This window comes from Leishmania donovani, chromosome 27 (assembly GCF_000227135.1).
Source record: "Leishmania donovani BPK282A1 complete genome, chromosome 27".
NCBI classification, from domain to species: domain Eukaryota; phylum Euglenozoa; class Kinetoplastea; order Trypanosomatida; family Trypanosomatidae; genus Leishmania; species Leishmania donovani.
In genome coordinates this window covers 709,446-731,086 of record NC_018254.1, presented here as the reverse complement: position 1 = coordinate 731,086, position 21,641 = coordinate 709,446, and the positions used below count along the sequence as shown (strand labels likewise).

The 21,641-nt window shown below is 61.8% G+C and overlaps 4 protein-coding genes across 4 annotated transcripts; all 4 read left to right on the top strand.

Annotated features, from left to right (window-relative positions):
• Positions 1-435: 435 nt before the first annotated feature.
• On the top strand, positions 436-2,775 carry LDBPK_271750 (paraflagellar rod protein-like protein; the record flags this gene model as incomplete). Its single annotated transcript, XM_003861978.1, has 1 exon — positions 436-2,775. One exon carries the CDS (start codon positions 436-438, stop codon positions 2,773-2,775), a length of 2,340 nt encoding a protein of 779 aa, XP_003862026.1.
• A 2,188-nt stretch (positions 2,776-4,963) lies between these two features.
• LDBPK_271740 (hypothetical protein, conserved) lies at positions 4,964-10,138 on the top strand (the record flags this gene model as incomplete). The annotated part of the gene is made up of 1 exon (XM_003861977.1): positions 4,964-10,138. One exon carries the CDS (start codon positions 4,964-4,966, stop codon positions 10,136-10,138), a length of 5,175 nt encoding a protein of 1,724 aa, XP_003862025.1.
• Positions 10,139-10,922: 784 nt separating this feature from the next.
• LDBPK_271730 (GTP binding protein, putative) lies at positions 10,923-12,041 on the top strand (the record flags this gene model as incomplete). Its single annotated transcript, XM_003861976.1, has 1 exon — positions 10,923-12,041. One exon carries the CDS (start codon positions 10,923-10,925, stop codon positions 12,039-12,041), a length of 1,119 nt encoding a protein of 372 aa, XP_003862024.1.
• A 973-nt stretch (positions 12,042-13,014) lies between these two features.
• Positions 13,015-19,125, top strand: LDBPK_271720 (hypothetical protein, unknown function; the record flags this gene model as incomplete). Its single annotated transcript, XM_003861975.1, has 1 exon — positions 13,015-19,125. The coding sequence occupies one exon, from the start codon at positions 13,015-13,017 to the stop codon at positions 19,123-19,125; it is 6,111 nt and encodes a 2,036-aa protein (XP_003862023.1).
• Positions 19,126-21,641: the final 2,516 nt, after the last annotated feature.

Below are 21,641 nucleotides of genomic sequence, written 5' to 3'. Positions count from 1 at the left end.
CACGGCAACGTTGTTTGAGCCGCCCTGCACATCTTTTCGGCTCCTCCGATGGTGCCAATTCGTTACCTATTCCCTTCCCTCCTGCCGTTTTCTACCGACACCCCCTCTCCACACAAATACGCGGGGAAGCTAAGCTGGACAAGGACAAGGCCGCCTCCGCACAAACTATCGCAGACTCGCCTCAGCCGCCCCATTCGCAAAGCAGATACACGTAGGCACAGGACAAGCCCGGCCCAACTCTCCGACAGACGTTTCCATCCTCACACGCCCGACGCGACAACAACGCCGTGCGTCGCTGCTTTCTCCAGTGCACTATCACGGCAGATCCGCGCAGCGACGGCAGCGCGCACACACACACACACACACTCACTCACTAACACAGGCAGAGAGGCAGACGCGCGCCCAAGTCCGTTTACGCACTGCTGAGAGGAGAAGATGACTGCCACCGTGTCGCTCTTCGAGCGCAACAAGCGTGTCTACCTCGAGGAAGAGTCGAAGCTGCAGGCTATCGTGAGCAGCGACCAGTTCCTCCGCACGTTTCAGTCATGGCTCGATCAGAGCATCTCACAGCTGGACTTCCAGTACGAGCGATGCGAACAGCAGTTATCGGAGCTGCAGCAGCACGTGACGGCGCCGAAAGGCGCCTTCTGGAACAGTAAGGCTGTCATTGAGCACTGCAACCTGCACATCGCGGAGCGCCGGCTTGTACGCCGCAACATTGAGCTGGACGGGGATCAGCATGCAGAGCTGCCGGCGGTGATTCAGCTCGTGTCGACGTTGCAGCAGACCAAGTCGCACTCCTTCATCACCCCAAAGCAGCGCCGCTTCATCGAGGAGTGCGAGGCGGAGCTGAAGTCCGTCGTCTTCGAGCCACGTGACCTCGTCTTCATCACCAACGCGCTGCAGACGAAGCTCATCGACGACGGCAATACGCGTGGCGTCTTTGGCGACCTGACAGTGTTTCAGAACACGATTGAGGAGCTCTCGCCAGATATCGATCAGTGTGAGCAGCTGCTGGAGGCAAGCATTGCGAATGGCGAGATGGGCCTTGCCGAGGACATCTCGAAGCGCCAGCTGGACGTGTACGAGCACATTTTGCGACTCATCACGGACCAGTACCCGGCCATCTCCAACTACTACGCCGAGTCGCGCAACAGCGAACGTCGGCGGCGCTGGGCAGTGTTCCGCATGGTGGATCGCGATATCACCGCCGTAATCGAGGCGAAGCACCGCCAAATCGAAGCCTGCGAGGAGGACATGCTCAAAATACAGGAGCAGATGGCCAACTACAACTCCGATGACGCGCAGCAGCGCAAGCGCTACGAGGCCGACCGCGCCGAATCCGACGAGTTCCTGCAGCAGAACAAGGAGAAGCAGCAAAGCGTGTGGAACCGCATCTTCACCCTCTTTCAGGATCTGCAGACATGCTCGAGTGAGCTGGCGACGCTGGCGCAGCAGCGGCACAAGGAGGTGGAGCGGCGGCTCGAGATGGAGGAGCGCGAGGCGGGGCGGCGGAGCGGGCACGAGAGCTTCCTGCAGGCCGCCGCGGAGCATGCGCAGAAGCTGCAGGACACAATCGACAATGCCGCCGCCGCGCGTGACCTCGCGACGTCGCTCAACGACTTTGCGCTGGACGGCTGCGACAGCATTGCTGCCAAGTATGACAAGCAACAGAACGCGCTCGGGGAGATGCTGCGGCTCGTGCAGCAGCACCATTTCAAGCGCTTCTCTGACTACTACATCGCCGCCAGCCGCTACCTCTACCGCAAGGAGCGACGGCTAAAGCAGATGGACGAGGAAATGCGGGCGAACAGTATGCACCGTGAGATCCTCTCCGACACACTGGACCCGCACGCGAAGGAGTATGTGGAGGCGGACCAGCGGCTGGCGCTGCAGCGGCACGAGGTGGCGGAAGAAGTGATGCGCATCCGGCACAAGCTAGAGCGGGCAGAGCGGGCCGTCACGCCGACCTTGAGATCTCTCGACTTTGCTGGCATCGCGTACGTGCACCCTCGCATTATTGTAGAGAAGATGAACCTCAGTCGCTGGAGCACCATGCTAGACTACCGCACCCTCATCAACTCGGAGAGCGACAGTGCAGCGACGGTTGTGCGCGAGACGGCCGCGATCGAGAAGCTGCGGGGCGATATAGAGACGCAGAAGATGTCGACGCGCAACCAGCATCGACGCCAGCAGCGGCTGTGCAATGTGAGGAATGTTGACGACATGAAGTCCTCAAGGACGCGCGGGTCGGTGCAACACGCTGGCGGTGCTGCGGGTATCAAGCCGACTGCCACAGGCACATCACTAGTCAAGTCATCGCCGCTGGGCTTCGTTGAGCGAGTGCACGCGATGATTCAGCAGGACGGTACGCGCTCTGGCGGCGCCAGTGGTACAAACACATCGTTGCCCTCGAAGGGCACGGCAAGCGGTGCGACCGCCTCGCCTCACACTTCGCGGCAGGTAGCATATTCGACGACGCACGTGGTGAACAGCAACGGCTCCGTCATCCACACGAGCGCCGCTAATGCCGCCGCGGTCGTATCTGCTGCCCCTGCGCCACCGCCGACGCACATGGAAGGGACGACGTTCCAGGCGCTCTTCGACTACCGCGCCCGCGCGCCAGATGAGCTGACCTTTGAGGCCGGGCAACAAATCGTATGCATCAGCCGCGCCCCGGAGGAGGGTTGGTTTAAAGGCGTGTGTAACCAGCGTACAGGACTGTTCCCGATCAACTACGTTCAGTCGGTGCGCGAGGCACCCGAAGAACCGTGATGATTCGGAGAACACGCACGAAAGCGGAGACAGAGGTGCTGCGGTGAAGGAACGCATCTGGGTGTCAGTGTGTGCAGGTGTGTGCGTGTGTGTGTGTGTGTGTATGCGACGGAGGGGGAGGAGGAGGGCCAAGCATCTGCGCATGTTCACGCATACGCGCCCGCCCACAAACGTGCGTGACGGCCTCTCCGTACGCACATGTCCACCGTTCACTCCCCATACACGACAGACACACACAAAACATCGAATAGCATCAATCAAACGGCTTCCTCTCTTGTTGCGCTTCTCGCTCCGTCTCTGCCGGTGCGTGTGCCCTTCTCTTTTTCCCTCGGCCTCCTGAGTGCTCTTACCACCGACGCGCGCGCACATTTTCATGTGTGTGCTTCATGTAAAATAGAAGACCCTCCCTTCTCGTTTTCGTTGTTGTGCTGTACGCCTGTTCTGGAGCGGGTCGCTTCTCCGCGTGCGCGTGCTCGCATGCGGGGGACGGATGCGCGCTTTCCCGTCTATTTACATATGTACATGTGCTCTCCTTCATTTGCCTGTGTGTCGGATGCGGCGGCTCACAAGCATGTGCGCACAGGCGGCAGCAGAGCATGGGCACCTTTTCCCCGCTCCTTTTTCATGGCCCGGCCGATTCTTATATATATATATATATATATGCATATGTACATTTTTGACTGCTGTGCCTCGTGCTCTCTCGTTGCGTGCTTGTGTGCGTGTGCCGCTGCCCTGACATGACGTTTGTGTCGTGACCGGCTCCCTTTCTTTCCTCGATGATGACTTGCAACAAGAAAAGAGGCAAACGTGAAGGAACAACGAACACAGTCAACATCACCGCAGCATCTTCAAAGTGGTCGATCCGCAATGAGGCCTGTTGCTTTTCCGCGTAGTGCGTATATTTGTATGCATGCATGCGATCGATGCCCCCCCCCCCCTCCCCCACCCCCTTCCTCTCCCGCCTGAGAGCTGGGTGGCTGTCATCCATCCATCAATCCCCAGCCCGCAGAAGCGACCTACATGCACATACACAGCCCAAACAGCTGCAGACGTCCGCGCTTGTGCGCAGTGATTCGTGTGGCGTTCAGGGATCAGCACTGCCCGCAGTGACTGCGTATAAAGACAAGCTTGTGCGCGTGCGGCGCATCAACCATCTCCACTCTTTCCTTCCGCTTCGCCTATCTTTTCTGGCGTCTTTCTCTTTGGACAACATTTCTCTGTCTCTCTACGCTGCTCTCCTCTGCTCTTGCGCATCGTGACAGGTTGCGCACACCCACATATACATGCACTCGCGCACACCATACGCTCGTGCATACCTTTTCATTTCTGTGCCCTTTCTTCCTCCCTCCCTCTTACCCACGGGTGCACACCACCCCTCCCTCCCTCCCACCTTTGGCGCTTGTATGCCTGAATCTGACAGGCGATAAGAGGGCCATAAGCAAAACAACACACCAACGACAGCAACTGCTGAACGAACAGCACCGAACAACAGGGAGGACCGCAAAACGATATCAGGCGTGTGCACGTGTGTGTGTGTGCTCGCTCCCCCCTCCCCCTCCGTAGGCGCACACGTTCTGCTTTGTGTGTGCGGGTGAATGCGAAGGGGACGAGCGAGGGAGCGGAGAGGTGAGTAGGCGCAGGGACGAGAAAACACAAAAACGAAAGGAGGTCGCTCTTTGCTGCTGTATGTTGTCTGTTGTGTGTTGTGTGCTTCGTCTTGTATTATCCCTTGGTGTTCGAGGCTCACCCGCCCTTCTCGCTTTCCTCCCAATCTTCCCCCATCCGTGTTGCTGCTCTGCCTTGGTCTTCATTTCTGCCTTTCACTGTCCCGCTTCTTCTTTTACCTCGCTGCCGGTCTCCGTCGGCGATTACGGCACTCACGCCGTCTTTCTTCTCGTTGCTGTGGTTGACCGCCCTCCTCCTCCTTCTCCTTTCTCTTGGTGTGTGCGTGTGTGCCCAATTGGGAGGCCGTCGTCGGCCTCTCGCCATATTTTGTGCTCTCTACTCTTGGCGGCACTCTCTCACTTTATATATTTCTTTGCTTGTGTGTGTGTGTGTGCTGCGAACACTTCGACGAGCGTCGATCGACGTTGCTGGGGGGAGAGACACAGCGCGGAACGAAGTACCGTCGGCAAGAAGCTCATCGGAGGTCAGCAACAGCCGCCTTTAGAGGAAGCGGCAGCGAAAGATGGGCAACCGTGTGTCTACTGCGGCCGCCCCCTTCTCCCTCGAGGATCTCGAGGCGTTGGCGCGCGCCCCATCGCTCTTCGACACGCTCCCCAACGATGCCGGTAACTCTGCTGGCAGTGGCGCTAGTGCGCTGTTTCGCAAGGAGATAATAGCGGAGATGGAGCGGCAGTACGCCGAGTGCGACACATCGCTTCATGCGCTGCGCTGCGTGCTAGACCGAAGGGGCACCCGCCATCGCCTTGGTTCCTACGAAGCAACGACTTCACCGGCGCCAAGCGGTGGTGCACCGAAGGCGATATCCGATCAAGGGTGGGGCAAACAGTCAGCAGGCGCCTCCATCCCATCTTTGGCCGACACCATGACGACAAACCGCAGTGGACCAACTCAAGACTTACTGCAGAGTCCGCGCGAGCTTCATGGCTCTCGTCACAGCGACCCGAATGAGGTGGCGGACAGCGGTGAAGCAGCCACTGCTGCTGCGATAGCAGCAGATCGCTCCTTGCCGAACGCGAACGACGACAGCTTCCCCCAGCGCCCCGCGAGCAGTCGTTTAGGGGCGCTGCCCGAATCGGCGCCGGCTGAGACGCCACTATCACCGCACTCGTGGCTGTTCCGCGAGGTGTCCGTGCAGCCCGTCGATCTCACGCGCCACGCCGAGGTCCAGGCGGCGGAGGTATACGTTCTCGTTATCGTTCAGCGATCAACAATGCTGAGGACGCCGCCGACCAGCACGACGCCAGCAACACCGTTCGTAAGCGTTACGAACACCCGATCAGCTACCCCGCCACCTTCCTCTCCTTCAGCCGCCACCCCCAGCGGTGCTGCGCGATCGGTGGCAACCAGCGCAGCGATGAGCGCCAACACGAACACTGAGTGGCCGCGAGACATGGTGCAGCTCTTTACCCCGCGCGGCCTCACGACACCGTTCTCGAGTGACATGACGCGACCGACTCTCGCCAACATCAGCCACGGCAGCGGCGCCAGCTACTGGTACTCACCCTCCGCGACGCCACGAACGAACGGGTCGACAAGTGACCGCCCGACCCCGCGCAGCACTACGGCCGCTGCTGCCGCAGCGGCACCATCGTCTGCCACAGGGAACGGGAGCGGCGCTGGAGGGTTTCCGCAGGCGTCCCCGCGCTCCACGTCCTCACAGGCGACGCCGCGCGCCACTAGCTTTCACTTCAGCGTCCACCTCCTCACGGGTAAGCAGGCAGACGCCATGGCGGCGGCGGCCGGGTTGTTCACGGCCCGCGCCATTGAAAAACTCTTTCTCGACTGCGCCGAGTTCGATCGAAGACTGTTCTACAACTTAAACGCGGCCAAGGTAGAGGCCGTGATCCGTGCCTACAGCATGCACCCCACCCTCGACGTCACCTCTGGGTGTCACGACGACGGCAGCAACGTGAATGCTGCTGGAAGGAATCTGCGCAGAAGCTCCAAGGCGTCGTCGAACGTGAGCGGCGGCGGCGCTGCCTCGGCAGTGATAACGGGCAACAGAATGGGCAGGGATGTGAGCGACTCCAACAGCGGTTTCGGCACCTCAAACTCGTCTCTACAGTATCTGATCTCCACTCTGAGGGCATCAAGGGAACTGCGGCGGGAGCTCCTTGCCATCACACGCCCCTCCTCGGTCGCCGTGCCCGTGATGCGCTTCGACAAGCGAAGCAGCACCGCCACCCCCTACACCACGTCGCCGGTCAGCACCGGTTGTCACACAGGGGCATTTGGTGGCGTCAGCGACCACGTGACCAGCACGGCGGTGTCCTCCAATCCTGCGGAGCTGTACAGCCTGAACGCCATCTACCGCGTCCTGAACGGGGTCCGTGTCGGCACGCCGCGGTGGATGCACACGGGCGACGTGGCCAGCCCGCTGAACTCGGCGCATTACTCTGTGCCCGGTAGCGCATCCGGAGCGGCTGCAGGCGGGCCAAACACGAGTGCAGCCCTGTTCGGAGCGGGCAACTGGTGCTCTGACCCGCTTTCGTCGTTCCATCCACCGCGTCGCAACACACATGGCGACGGCGCGGCCGCCGGCGCCGCTGCTGCCTCTGGCATCATGCCGCCGATTCCCTCGTTGAACATCTCCAGCTGGCTACAGGGGCCCCAGCCCCTCAATGTGCAGCGGGCAGCACCGGCTGGTACCGCAGCCACGGGGCCCGCAGGCTCAGCACACCCCACCGCAACTGGCTCGACGACTTCCCGTATGGGCAGACCGCTTCGACACTCCTGGACAACGCACTCAGCGTCACCCAAACCGCCACCGCTGCTGCTGCCGACGCTCGCGTCAGGCACGCCGAGCGGCGATTGCCGCGTTGACAGCACGATTCCGCCAGATGCCTCGTCCGCCCCCCCAGCCACACTGACCTCTGCAACATCTGCAACACAAACCCCCGTCTTGAGTCTCCCGCTCGACTCACTCCGCCCTGCGGCGCCAGCCGCCGCTGCCGCCGCCAAGGCACGCTCGACGCTCCGCAGCGCCTCTGCAGAGGAGGGCAGCACAGATGCGTCCACTTTGTCCCCTCAGGCGGCAGCGGTGCCGAAACTGCAGCCGCTCATCAACGCAGAGGAGAAAGGGCAGAGAGAGAAGGCGTTGCAGCACACTAGCGGCCCTGCTCGAGCGGCAGACCTGCCTTCCGTTCCGCGTAACCGAAAGGACAATGCGCAGCTGGAGAGTTGCCCTGCCGAGCGTCATCTTCACACACGGCACCAGCACCATCGCGCCGACGGGGGCGGTCAAGGCAGGGACGAAATCGCCAGCCGCCACAACGCCGGCACCGAGAACGTCTCGACGAGTCGCTACAGGGTAGCATTAGCACCGCCGTTCGAAGACGACGCTGAGTGCAATGAAGTGTACAACCAGCAGGAACGCGCGCAGCGGCTGAAGGCGTCGCAGCCGGAGGTGACGCAGGTTTTGCCGTACCTCTTTGTCGGCGGCGAGGACGCAGCGCGGGATCGAGCGCAGCTCCTCCGCAAAGGCATCACCCATATCGTGAACACCGTCAGCTGGTGCATCGATAGCTTCTACCCAGACCTTTTCCGGTACTTGACGCTCAGCCTGAGCGACGCCGCCGATGAGCCGATCTTCTCCCTCTTTGCCGTCGTAAACGCCTTCATCGAGGACGCAGTGGAGAGGCATCAGGGGCGAGTCTTTGTGCACTGTCAGCAGGGCGTGTCGCGTTCCTGCACGTTTGTTATCGCCTACGTCATGTGGAAGCAGGGGCTGTGCTACGACCGCGCCTACGAGCTCGTGCGGGCACGCCGAAACGTGTGCAATCCAAACCTCGGCTTCTTCATGAACCTGCGCCTGTGGGAGGCGCAGTTGTCCACGCCGCTGCTGAACAGCGTGTTTGCCTACGCCCCGTACACGTCGACGTCACCGATGCCCTTCTCCTACCAGCTGACAGCGTACTTTGACTGCGAAACGCCCTCGACCGTCGCCGGCGCCGTCGCGTCCCGCTCTTCCTTGCCGCCGTCTCCACCCTCCCCGTGCTCTGCTGAGGGGCGGACACTTGGCTTCCTCTCTCCTCGTGACAAGGAAGCACACCAGCAGCTGCGCAGCGATGTCCTGACGCGCGCGGCTGACATGAGCGGTGCGCCGCCGGCGCTTCCCAACACGTTGTCACTAGACCCGCGTTTGGGCTACCTGTTTCTCTTCGCGCCTGGTGCGCGAGCTGCAGGCGAAGCCAGCAGCGCCGACGCCGGACGATCGAAGCAGAAGGGCAAGCAGCGGCCACGGCTCTCTCGGGGCACCGATGTGGGCCCCGGTGCTGACCCCAGCGGTGACGAAGACGTCGATGTCGTGACGGGATGCGTCGTCATGGGATCGCAGTGTCTTAATAAAGTCTACAGTGAACGTGCGCTCGCTGCCTGCCGGCAGGTGCTGCGCTTCAGCTTTTACCACGGCGAGGCGCGCACAAGTGTCACCAACGCCGGGAAGACCGTGCACTTCAACCCGATGCGGCAGGTGCGACTGCTGCCGGCTATATCACCGGCTTCGTGGCCGCGGTCCTCTTCCCCGTTCCCTGTTCCAACTGCGGCTGTGTCGGCGGAGGTGGCGCAGCGGCTGCTGTCGCTGCACGTCGCGAGTCAGGTGCGCATTCGCTTTGCGCGGCAGTCGCAATGGGATGCTCTCCTCTCAAACACGCGACTTGGCGCCATGCTGAGCTGCTATACCGCCGAGGAGGATCGGCTGGACGCCAGCGAAGGGGTGCGGCGGCACGCACGTGAAGGGGCTACAAAGGGCGTCGGCGCGAGTAGCAGCGGAAGGGTCTCAGGCGGCCAACAGACAAGCGCGACTGGACACATGACACTGCTGCCGAACCCTCTTCTACCCGTGAATCCTCCTGCGCCGGCGTCCTCTTCGTTCCGCACCGGGCGGCACACACCTCGTACGCCGCGACAGCTGCGCGTGTCGTCCTCTGGCAATGGCGGCTCGCTCCGACGGGGGAGCGAGGGTGATCGGCTTGCGAGTAATGCCGCTGCGTACTCTTCATCAACTGGCGCCTCTGCATCGCAGTACCGCAACCGTGCTGACAGTCTGCCAGCTGCCGCTGCCGGCTCAGTGCCGGAACCGGCGGCAAGCGAGCCCCAAGACGTATTTCTGCCTTCCGCTGCTTCTTCAGCTATGGCGGCGGTTTTCACGCCGAGCATGGGCCCTGCCGGCGTTTCTCTTCCGCGGCAGGGCATCTCGGACCTGTCGCTCGCTGCCGCTGCCGCTCGCAACGGCGACGAGCAGGCGCACGTCGCCGTGCGCATGGCGGAAGGGGAGAGCTTTGCCTACGCCTACCCGTTTACGGCGGGGACGAAAGTGGCTGTTGCGGACCTCGACGACCTCGAGGAAGACCGCTGCTACGCGCTTGGCTTCCAGCAGCGCATCGGTACCACCGTTTACCTGTGGCGCGGTGCCGACGCAGTGGAGAGCTCGGCCGACGTTGTGGGCGCGTTTGTGCGTCACATGCTAAGCTCCAGCGAGCCGGCGGTGCAGACCGCGGCAGTGGAGTCACTGGAGGCTGGTGAATGGACTAACTGCAGCATCATCTTCCCTGGCGACAGTGCCAACGCTGCAGGCGTGGCGGAGAGGGCTGACGCGGTAACAGAGGTGCTTGCGGATGTGCGTGCGCTGTACGTTGAGCAAGGCGACGAGCCGAAGGAGTTCTTCACTCTCCTGTGAATAGCGACGACAGAGTCCGGTGTGAGAAAGGGAGGGGGCCACAGAGAGCGGGTTTAGAAGGTGCAGAGGCTCCAGTGAAGGCGCGTTCTCGTGGGTGATGTGGTGCGGCAGCTCTTTTCCCTGCTTCCCTTCTCAGCACCTCGCTCTGCTGCAGCTGCCGTCGTATTGGTCTGCTACTGTCAAGCGCCACCCCCCTTCCCACCACCTTCATATCTCGCACATGTCGTCCATGCAATGACAACTGACAGGAGGGTTGTAGAGGGTTGGCGGCTGGTGGCTGGTGACTGGTGCTTGCACGCATGGCTGGTTGGGAGATGTGCCGGCTTGCGTGCGGCGAGCAGAGATTTGCTAAAAGACATGCTTCCCGTTTGTTTTGTTTGTTTCCTTTCGCGTCTCTCTTCCAACATCCTTCTTGTGCGGCACAAGCAGACGCAACAGAAGAGGTCCTCCTCGAGCAGTGGGACGCGTGCCTGTGATGATGGTCATCGTGGTGATGGCGGGGCGCGTGAGATGAAGCACAAACACACGCACTGAGAACAGACGGAGGCACGGCATCACGTGTGCGTCGGCCACGCGGGAAGATGCAAGGCCAGCAAGCTTAGGGACGCACAAACAGAGACACACACACACACACACACACAGCCGTACTCGCACACACGCTCTCTCTCTATCGCTATCCTTGTTGCACATCTCCTCTTTTTTCACTGCGTAGCGGATTGCACCTGCACATCATCGACGTGGAAGACGGTGCACCACCGCGGCTCCCCCCCTGTTCCCATTCCTCATGCTGCGACTTAGCGTCGCGCTCTGGAGACGGCGCGCTGCTGGTATTGTGGGGCTACCGAATGTGGGCAAGTCCACCCTCTTTAACGCCCTCACGTGCAGCCAAATAGCAAAGACGGGAAACTTTCCATTCTGCACGATCGACGCGAACACGTCGAAGGTGCCGATCGTCGATCCGCGGCTGCGCCAGCTGGCGCAGTTCACTCAGGCAGAGAAGATTGTCGACGTCGAGGTAGACTTGACGGACGTGGCGGGGCTGATCGCTGGAGCCTCGAAGGGGGCCGGGCTCGGCAATAAGTTCCTCGCTGACATCCGAAACTGCGCCGTGCTGCTGCATACGGTGCGCTGCTTCGAGAGCTCCAAGGAGGGCTTTGACACCCCGCACCCTCTGGATGACATTCATGTCATTCTGAGTGAGCTTGTCCTGTCGGACCTCGAGATGGTGGAGAAGCGGATGCGCAAGGTACAAAAGACGATGAAGGCGCAGGACGTTGAATACAGCTTCTTGAAGCGCCTTCAGCAGTGGCTGGAGGAGGGCAAGCCAGCAGCAGACATGCCTGCAAAGGCGAAGCTCACTGTGGCGGAGAAAGGCTTGCTGCAGAGCTACGACTTGCTCTCCCACAAGCCCATGATGTTTGTGCTGAACGTGGACGAGCGGGGTGTGAAGGATGGCAACGCCTTCTCTCGTGAGGTGGAGGCCGCCTTCGGGGCCGAGCGGACCTGCCGTGTGTCGGTCGCCATCGAGGAGCAGACAGCACAACTTGCATCGCGCGAGGAGCAGCTCATGTTCCTGGAAGAGTACGGCATCGACGTGCCGCGTGGCCAGGTACTGATGAAGCAGGTGTATGCGCTGCTCAAGCTTCAGTCCTTTTTCACAGTGGGGCCGAAGATGGCGCATGGCTGGACAGTGGCGCAGGGCTCAACGGCGCGGCAGGCAGCCGGTGAGATCCACTCCGACTTCGAGAAGAACTTTGTGCGCGCCAAGGTGATGACATGGGACACGTTCATCGGGCGACCAAACCTCGAATCTGCGGAGATGCAGATGCGCACGGTGAACGACAGGTACGTGATGCAGGATGGCGAGGTGTTCATTGTAGAGCACAACACGCAGCGTGGGTAGCGTTGCTAGATCGCGCTGATGCGCAGGTCGGGGTGGGGCTAGGGCGAGCAAGGATTGCGAGAGCCCCATACCTTTCTTGCCACAGCCACCACCGTTGCGCATGACGCATACGTGTAAGCGCAGGTGTACACTTGCTCTGCTCACGTGCCTGTGCCACTGAATGAGGAAGGAGAAAGAGGGGCGAGTGGGATGTGCGTGTCTGTGCCCGCGCCCACGCACATGCATGAGAGCGGGTCTATGTCTCATCGTTGGTAACGACGGTTGTTCACACAAGGCGCTTAGCCAAGAAAAAGAAGCAAAGGACGCACCGAAAAGGGCGGAAAACAGAAGAGGAAGACGATGCCCACGCCAACGTCACCAGCTCACGGAAAGCGGCAGCCATCAACCCCACATACACTTCTGCTGCGGCTGTGTGTGGATGGGCGGGTGTGCTGGAGGGGTTTCGTTTTGGGTGACCTCACAATCCTGTATGTCTCACACACTCTGTCTTGTGCCTTTTTGGTTTCCCGCCTTGCGCATCGATGCATGCTCCGTGAAAGAATCACCGCCATCCAGAAGCGCAGCGTTCTAATTCACAGAGAACTCAGCCACATACCTCCAGGGCACGCGTGTGAAGGGTACGGGGAGGAGGTGACATCAACGTGCCGCGTGGCATCACAGTTGCTGTGGGCCGTTCATTTGCCGGTTCACGTGGAGTGCGTAGGCACACACACACACACACACACAAGACAACCGAGAACTCAGCAACAACGGAAAGGGAAACTAACGAAGGCGGATTAAAGAAGAGCAACACAAAAAGGCTTACCAAAGAAGGATTCGGCGAGGCGCATACGCCAGGAGCGAACCAGCCGACGCGCACACTCCACACGGTCAGAATCGTGGCGAAGAAGAGGACGAGAAGGGAGGCGAGCTACAGCGATCTATTTCTCTCTGTATATAGAGCGATTAGATACACTAGGCACACGGCTTGCGCATGTGGGGCAACAACTTTTACAAAGCTGGTACGCACCAGCAGTCCGCGCTCTGCTGCGATGGACAACCGGCCACCATGTCCGGCTCCCGCACCTCTTTGCCTTCTCCTTCCTACGCTGCGCAACCCGCACGTCCACCGCCCGCTGGCGTGCTCTCTGCCGATCTTGCCCGACCGATTAGTGTGCGGGAGCTGGCGCAATCGCGAGTGCCTGCGGTGCCGCCGCCTCCACCAGCGACGCAGGCACCACGACCTAGCGCCACCACAGCCGGCTTCGCGGGCTTTGGAGTACCCACGTCGTCGGCTGTTTATGCTGCTACCAGTGGTGTGTCGACGTCGCGGCCGCTCTCCACCCACGCCGACGCCGGCGACTTGACGTCGCTCGCCCACCGCGACATTGATCACCTCAGCGGCAGTGAGCTCTACAACTACGCCTCCCACCTGCAGGAATCATCGAGGCAGTACAGCGGGTACCTCTCGGCGGCGTACGCAAAGCGCGACCAGTACCGTGGCGAGGTTGCCCACCTGAAGGAGGAGCTGCACAACAGGTACGTGGAAATCGACGCGCTCCGGCGCGAACAGGAGAGGGCGAGCGATGCTTTGCTGAAAGTGCGGGAGGACAACGCTCAACTGCGCCAGAAACTCGCCGAGGCTGAGGGGCATGCCCGCAACATGCAGGCCAAGATGTCCGTGCTGAGCGGCGCTGACCCCTCCATCGCTGTCCATTTCTACCAGTCTCAGTTGGCTCTGAAAGATGCGCAGCTGCGTGAGCTGCAGCAGGAGTGCGAGAGGGCAGCTGCTGCGTCGTCGCAGCGCCGCAGCTCCAGCACTACTGCAGCTGAGCACGGCCGGCGAAGCGCGAACATCTCCGGTGAGGGTGCTGCAGCGCCCCACACGTCGCCGTCACGTGATCTACCGAGCGCGGAGGAGTTGCAGGATGGGGCTGAAGCGGCGTCTGCTGCGCTGCACACTGCGCTCGAGGAGCTCCAGTGCCTAAACACATCTCTCAGCCACCGCCTCGAAGAGGAACACACAGCTCACAAAGCAGCGCTGGCCGCACACGCTGAAGCGAGTGCCACTGCCACGGCCGATCGCGCAGAGCTGCTCGACACGATTGCGCAACTGCGGCAGCAGTGCGCAGATATGCAGAGCGCGGAAGACGAGCTAGTGGCTGCCCTCACCCAGCGCGCGCCGATCTCAAAGAAAGACTACGCATCACTTCAAGCGTCTTACGATGACCTCACCGCCGCCCTTGCCAAGGCAGAGGCGCAGGTAGCTGCACTCCAGGAGAAAGAGCAGCAGCACCATCACAGCGCGCAGCAGGCTCAGGAGGAGCTTCGCCACTCGCTCACCACTGGACTGGAGGAGCGACAGAGCATGCAAGCCCGCAATGAACAGATGCAGTCTCTCGTCAATCATCTGGAGAGGGAGTTGGAGCTAGCAGAGCGTGCGAACCAACTGCGCCAAGAGCAGCTTGACGTCGCGATCAGCGGAAACCAGCAGCTCGCTGAAAGCCTTCATGTGGCGCAGGAGCAGCTGCTCAGCGCTACCTCGGAGTTGCAGGATCTCCGCGACACACGTGAGAGCCTAGAGTCCCAGCTCCGTGAGCTCCGACAACGCATCGAGGAGCTCGAGCAGGGGGAGCAGCACCAGCGGCATCGGCACGGCGGCGCAGAAGCGGAGAGGACATTGATCCACACACCAGCTGCATCAGCAGAGAGCGAGGCATCACAGCAGCGGCAGGAATCGGAGGCTGAGCTCGCAAGTCTGCGCTCTCAGCGCGATGCTGTTGTCAGCGACCGCGATGACATCATAGGCGAGGTTCGACGCTTGCCGGACGAGCGGCGCGCCCTTCTCATATCACCACCAGCGCACGCGGAGGAACAGCTGCAGAGCCGCTCCTCGGCTGTGAGGGCGCCTTTAGACGTCCGTGCAGATGATAGGGAATGGCAAAAACAAGAGGACATCGCTGCCCTCGAGGCAGCGCACCAGTGCATCGAGCAGATGAAGCAGACCATAGCAGCCCTGCAGTCGGAGCGCGTGCGCGTGGAGGCTGACCTGAAGGCGGAGGTAAACACGCTGGAGGCGGAGCTGGCGTCACAGTCCCGCGCGCTGGCCGAGGCCGAGGCGGCTGCAGCGGCGCAGCAGGCGCACCTAGAGGAGGTCATGGCGGCTCTGAGGGACGAGCTGGTGGCAACGCAGGCGCAGGAAAAGCGGCTCCGAGCGTCCGAGGAGGCGCACCGGGAGCGGTGTGCGGAGCACCAGCGCGCGGTGGAGCAGCTGCAAGCGCACGTAGAGGAGCTGGAGAGGGCTGCGCGGGACGCAGCGAGCAGCCTTCCGACACCGCCGCCCGCCCATCCTTCGACTGCTGCTGAGTCGGAGCTGCGCGCTATGAATGCGGCGCTGGACTCGCTTGCATATCAGCTGGAGGACGCTCAGCACCGCGTCAAGGAGCTGTCGGCAGAGCACGCGCGCACGGTGGAGGAGCTGGCGCGCGCGACTCGCGCTGTAGCGGAGCTGGAGGCGCGTGCTGCGGACGCGGAGGGCAAGCGCGAGGTCATGCACACGGCAGCGGAGGTCACTGAAGCCGAGCTGATGGCGCGCGTGGCGGCGCTGACGGCGGAGAACGCGCAGCTGAGGGAGAAGCTGTCGACCTCACGCGCCGCTGTGACGACGTTTGCGTCGAGGCAGACGGACGGTGAGAGCGCTGCTGCCTCGCTTGAGGAGCGGTGCGCGGCGGAGGCACGGCGCAGCGAGGCCGCGGAGGCGGAGGCATCGGCGCTGCGGGAAACGCTGAACGGAACAGCTGCGGAGCTGGCGGAGGTGCTGCAGCGCAGCGAGGACGTGCAGGCGACGCTGGAGCGCACGGTGGCACGGCTCGCCGAGCAGGAGTCACTTGTGGGGGTTCTGAGTGCTGAGAGCACAAGGCTGCAGGATGAGCTGGCTACTGCGCAGCGGTCCGTGCTGCTGCTCACGAGCGAGCGTGACGCGCTTTGCGAAGAGGCAGCCGGACTTCGCGGAAAGATCTCCGCGGCAGAGGACCGCGCGTCGGATGCGGCTGCCGCGCAGCAGCGTCTGCAGGCGTGCCTAGAGGAAGCCGAGGCCGCGGTACGCAGCAAGGACGTTGAGCTCAGCACGGCGCTTGCTGCGCTGGACCGCACTGCTTCCGAGGTGTGCGATGCCGAGCAGCGGCTGCAGGTGTATTCAGAGGCGAAGGAGCAGCTGGCGGCAGAGCACGCGCGCACGGTGGAGGAGCTGGCGCGCGCGACTCGCGCTGTAGCGGAGCTGGAGGCGCGTGCTGCGGACGCGGAGGGCAAGCGCGAGGTCATGCACACGGCAGCGGAGGTCACTGAAGCCGAGCTGATGGCGCGCGTGGCGGCGCTGACGGCGGAGAACGCGCAGCTGAGGGAGAAGCTGTCGACCTCACGCGCCGCTGTGACGACGTTTGCGTCGAGGCAGACGGACGGTGAGAGCGCTGCTGCCTCGCTTGAGGAGCGGTGCGCGGCGGAGGCACGGCGCAGCGAGGCCGCGGAGGCGGAGGCATCGGCGCTGCGGGAAACGCTGAACGGAACAGCTGCGGAGCTGGCGGAGGTGCTGCAGCGCAGCGAGGACGTGCAGGCGACGCTGGAGCGCACGGTGGCACGGCTCGCCGAGCAGGAGGCTCTTGTTGAGCAGCTGAACTATGATGCATCGGAACTAAATGACGCCCGGGCGGTGCTCACCGATGAGGTTACACGGCTGCAGAAGGCACTGGCAGCCGCCGTGTCGGACAAAGCCGACGTGGTGGCGCAGCTTTTGGCGACACAGAAAGAGCTGGATCGCGCTGCGGAGGCGCAGGATGCACAATATCGTGATGAAGAGCGTCTCCAGGACGCGCTGGCGACGACGACGTCGGCCTTTGATGTTCAAACTACGCAGGTTCGTCTTGGCATGGCTCATGTGGTAGACATGTCAAGGGCGTTCTGCAGAGTCGCTGAGGTAGCGGTGCAACAGTCGGCTTCCCAGACGGACGGCGCGTCGGGCACAGGAACGAGTGTGCAGGAAATCCTTTCGCCGTGGACTCGAGCTCTGGAGTGGGTTGCTGCCATGGAACAGCGCCTCGAAGCTTTGGATCGAGGTGCAATGCCGAACTCCTTCACCAGGACAAACGGCGGACGCGAGCGGCGGCGGCGTCGGCGGGGTCGCACCACGGAGTCAGAGAACGACGATGCAGTGGAGACGGAGTCGAACAGCGGGTCATATGTGCTGGGCACATCTCCTCTGTGTCGCGCGGTGTCCGCCAACCGTGCAGAGGCGGCCTTTGTGCGGTTGATAGATGAGCAGGCGGCCGCGACGAACACCATTGCGGATCTTCGAAGAACACTGGCGGACAAGGAGGTGGACCTGACCAACTTACGCTCTGCGATGGATGCACTGGCAAGCGACCTGATGAGTGAGCGAGACCGCGCCGACAACTTGTCTGCCGCCATTGATGACGCGTCGGAAAAGATCGCGTCGGCACAGGCCGAGTTCGAGGAGCAGCTCAGGCAGAGGACGGCAGTCACCACAGCAGAGGTTGTGGAGGCGCGCCGTGCTGAAGCGCGCGCCACTGCAGCGCAGCTGCGCGCAGAAGAGCAGCTGGCTGCGGTCGAGAAGGATCTCAAGGAACAGGAGGCTGTACTGCGCAAGCTGCAGGATGAGAATCATCGACTTACCCGAGAGGCAGACCGGCTGCTACGCACTTCGCGTCTTGAGCCCAGTTCGCGTGCCTGCAGCAATGTAAGTGGCTCCGTGACGCCGAAGTCGCTGTCTCTGTCAGCTACGTCTGCCGAGAATGCAGCGCAGCGCTTCACAACGGCACCTTCCACTTTAGAGGCTATCGAACAGGCTCAAATTCTGCAGGTGTCTAGCTTGCAGGCAGACCTCATGCTCAGTCGCCGGCAGGCCCGCGAGCTGGAGGGACGAGAGGCGACGCTGCGGCAGGCCTGCGCGGCACTGGAGCAGCAGGTCAGTGAGCTGCGCGCCAAGGCTGCAGAGTCGGAGCACCTGCGCGAGGATCTGGCGACGCTACGCGCTGACTATGTGGAGCTGGAGCAGCGCTACAGTGAGTTGGAGCTCATGGCGACAGCCGCGGGTGGCGGCACGATGCAGGAGCTTAAGCAGCTCCGCCAACAACTGAAGGTGCGGGAGGCGGAGCTGGAGGAGGTGAAGGCACGAATGCGGGACCTCGTGCTGAGCAAGGCCGCACCAGAGCTTCAGGCGGCGCGGCGGCAGGAGGCGCTGCGAGAGAGCCTCAGCGGCATCACGACACAGCTGGCTGCCACCCAGGCACAGTACGGCGGTGGCACAGGCGGCAGCAGCAAAGCTCGCAGCCGTCGCGATAGCCTCACTGCTGCCCTCAGCAACTCCGATCTCAATCTGTCTTCGTCGAGGCCATCGCCGCAAGATGTGCTGAACTCCCGCATCGAGCACTTGCAAACCCTCGTACACGACCGTGAGGTGGCGCTCGAGAAGGTTCAGGCTGCTCAGCTTGAATCCCGCGCTGCCATGGACACGCTCGAGGATCAGCTGGCCGCCAAGACAGCCGCCTTGGAGCGCGCTGAAGGCCTTGTCGCCGAATATGCGGACACCATCAACGCGTTCACCATGGCTGCAGTGGCAAGGCGTGGTAACCGTGGTGCAGTCTCCACCACGGTTCCCCCTCTGAGCAGCGGGATGGGCAGTCCGGATGCAGAGGCGCTATCGGCTTCTGTGCCAACTCTGACCCCGCTGACGCCGCGAACTCGCGCTGCCGTCAATGGACAGCCGCACGCTGCCGTTGCCATGGTGTCACCAGCACCGCGCATGCCGAACCTAGACGAGGTCGCAGACGACAGCGATGGTAGCGGCGAAGGCAAGCAGGCGGACTCTGCGGGCCCCTCGACCGATTCAGCGCCGCCCCCGGTGACTCACCGACGGACCAGCGCTAGCGGTAGCTGGAGGGGCGCAAAGAGTTGCCCTGCCCATCGCCCATCGTCGTCGACAGAGCGGAGTGCGCCATCGTCTCCGTCTAATGTCCCTGGGCGCAAGTCTTTTGCGGGCGCCTCTGTGCCGGCCACTACTCGGAAGCGAGCTCGCTCCAGCACGAACTCATAACGGCAAGGTCACCCCACAGCAGAGCCGCGCGTAAGCGGAGCCTACTCGAAGAGCGACTTGCACCTGCCACGTGGGGCAATGCCGAGTCTCCCGCTCACCCGTGCCCGCACGCATCTGACCACTCATGCCGGTGCGGCAGAAGAAGACGGGCCACGCCGAACACCCCTTTATCTCCCTTCCCCCTCGATATGGTGCCTCTCCTCGTGCTTGATGTGTTTGGCCAGTCTGGCTGGCCGGCGTGCTTGGCCCCCTCCCTCACGACCGCTTCTCTTTGCCCCAATCATCTGCTCCGACCTCTCCGCCCTTGTTCCGCTCTCTTGCCCACGATCGCCTTTCTCGCTCTCGCTCTCTCCTCACCTGTGCTGTCGTCCTTTTCGTCTCCTCATCTGTGTTGCACATTGTGTATGCGAGTGTGGTGCGTGCGCTTGACCGCTGTGTATCTTCGAAAAGAAACGCAGGGGGGGCGGTGGCGGTGGTGGTGAGGGAAGAGGGGGCCTTTGGCAGAGATGTACGTATGCGCGCAGACGGACCTCAGACAGGCACCGGTATACACACCGCACGAAACCCCGACATGGGTCGAGGCGGACATTCTAGTGCTCTTCTCCCTTCCTCTTTCCCCCGCTGCTCAGCTTTTATAGCTTGATTTCTCACACCCCTCGTGGTCTGTCCTCTCGCGCTGTCTTCGCACCGCTGCGCCTTGGCGCAGATGCTTCAGGCACTTGGCACCCCTTCGGCATGTTCTTCTCGACTCTTCCTTCCCCCATTCCCGTCTCCTTGTGCTGCGCGCCCCCCTCTCTTCTGTTTTGCGATATCGCCTACCGTCGTTGTGGTGCATCAGCTGAACCCCGCCTCCTTCTCTTCTCAACGGTGCATGCGTGCTTGCATATGTTGATGTACTTGCTCCGAGCTGTGATCTCATCACCTCCTTCTTTACCCGCTCCTCGCATTCTCGCGTGGCGTTTTTGGTCTACGGTGTGAACTCACAGAGGAGGTTGTGGTTGTGGTGATGGTGGAGCTATGCGTTTGCATTGCTGTGCTTCACGTACGAGACGAGAACGGAAAAGGCGTCGCCTGACAAGAGCTCCTCCCGTACGTCCTCCCTCCCTCCCTGTGCACTCATCTCGGTCTTCCGCTCGCTTTCGCGCTGCCCATCACCTTCCAACGCAGTCCCTTCTTTTTTTTCTTCCCCCCTCTGGTCTTTCCTCCACGAATCGCCATGTCCTCTTCGGTTTCGCGCACTTGCACCACCAGGCCACCGGTGTGCTTCTGCGTCACCCTTTGCTGTGAATGTTGGTGTGGCGGCGGCTCCCAAGATGACTGCACGTCCAACCTCCCACCCTCACGACGGTGCTGTGTTTCGCTCACTGTCTCTGTCTGTTCCTATTCTTGCCTGTGCGCATGTAAAATGCATTTCTTCTGTCTCGCGCCTCGCCAGGACATCAATGGTGAGCAACTCAGCGACCGTAAATCTAAATTGAGGTGTCCTCGAGTGCCAGTGACTTGCGCGCGCGCCAGAGGGATATCGACACAGACGCGCGCACACAGGTATACAGTATCCACCTCTTTTCGGCTCAGCTTCGTTCACCACCTATTCGTGGTGACCTTGGCTCTTGAGAAGAAAATACAAATTTCTTGCCCTTCGGGCTTCCGATTCTACCATCGGGTTCCTCATTGTCCAGCCTTGCACCTCATAAAGCGTGTCATCGTTCATCCACCATCACGCCCATTCCAACAAGCCAGCGCCCCACCTCAGCGTGGCGCTGCCTGCCGCACAGATGAACATCGATTCGACACACCGGATTAAAAGAAAAAAAAACGCAGCTTCCACCCCCCTTCTCCGGCGTATCATTGCCCGCTGAGAAGTTGCTCCGATCACCTTTTAGTCACTGGCCGCGCGCGCTGCCCACCGCGTGATAGACGGCGGAGCAGCCTTATCAGAGTGGCGTCTTGTGCAGCTCTCATTCATTCTTCACTTCGAGGTTGTCCGCGTGTCCTCTGCCGCTAGCAGCGGCTGGCGCTCTCGCAAGCCTTGTCGTCCTCTCCCGGCCTTTCCATGGCCCGAATCTTTCTCAACTTCGTACCCTCCGCTGTCTCCGACTCCATGTACAACTTCTCTACGCCGTACGCGACAGCCTCTTGAGCTTCCTCAGCCGACACTTTCTACAAAGCCTACCAACGAAACCAGAGGATAAAAAGTACGATAACAGACGTACACACTGCGCCTCCTCGCCCCACGTATCACAAAACTCCCCCTCCCTCCCCACCCACCTAATCACCACCCCGCGAAGGCATCAACCATGGCCCCGATCATCCACCGCAACCTCACCGCCCCCGAGCTGGTGCAGTGGGCGCTGAAGCTCGAGAAGGACACGAAGCTGAGCGCGCGCGGCGCGCTGTGCGTGCTGTCATACGCGAAGACTGGCCGCTCGCCGAGCGACAAGCGTGTGGCGGACACGGATGACGTGCGCGAGAACGTGGACTGGGGCAGTGTAAACGTGAAGCTGAGCGAGGAGTCG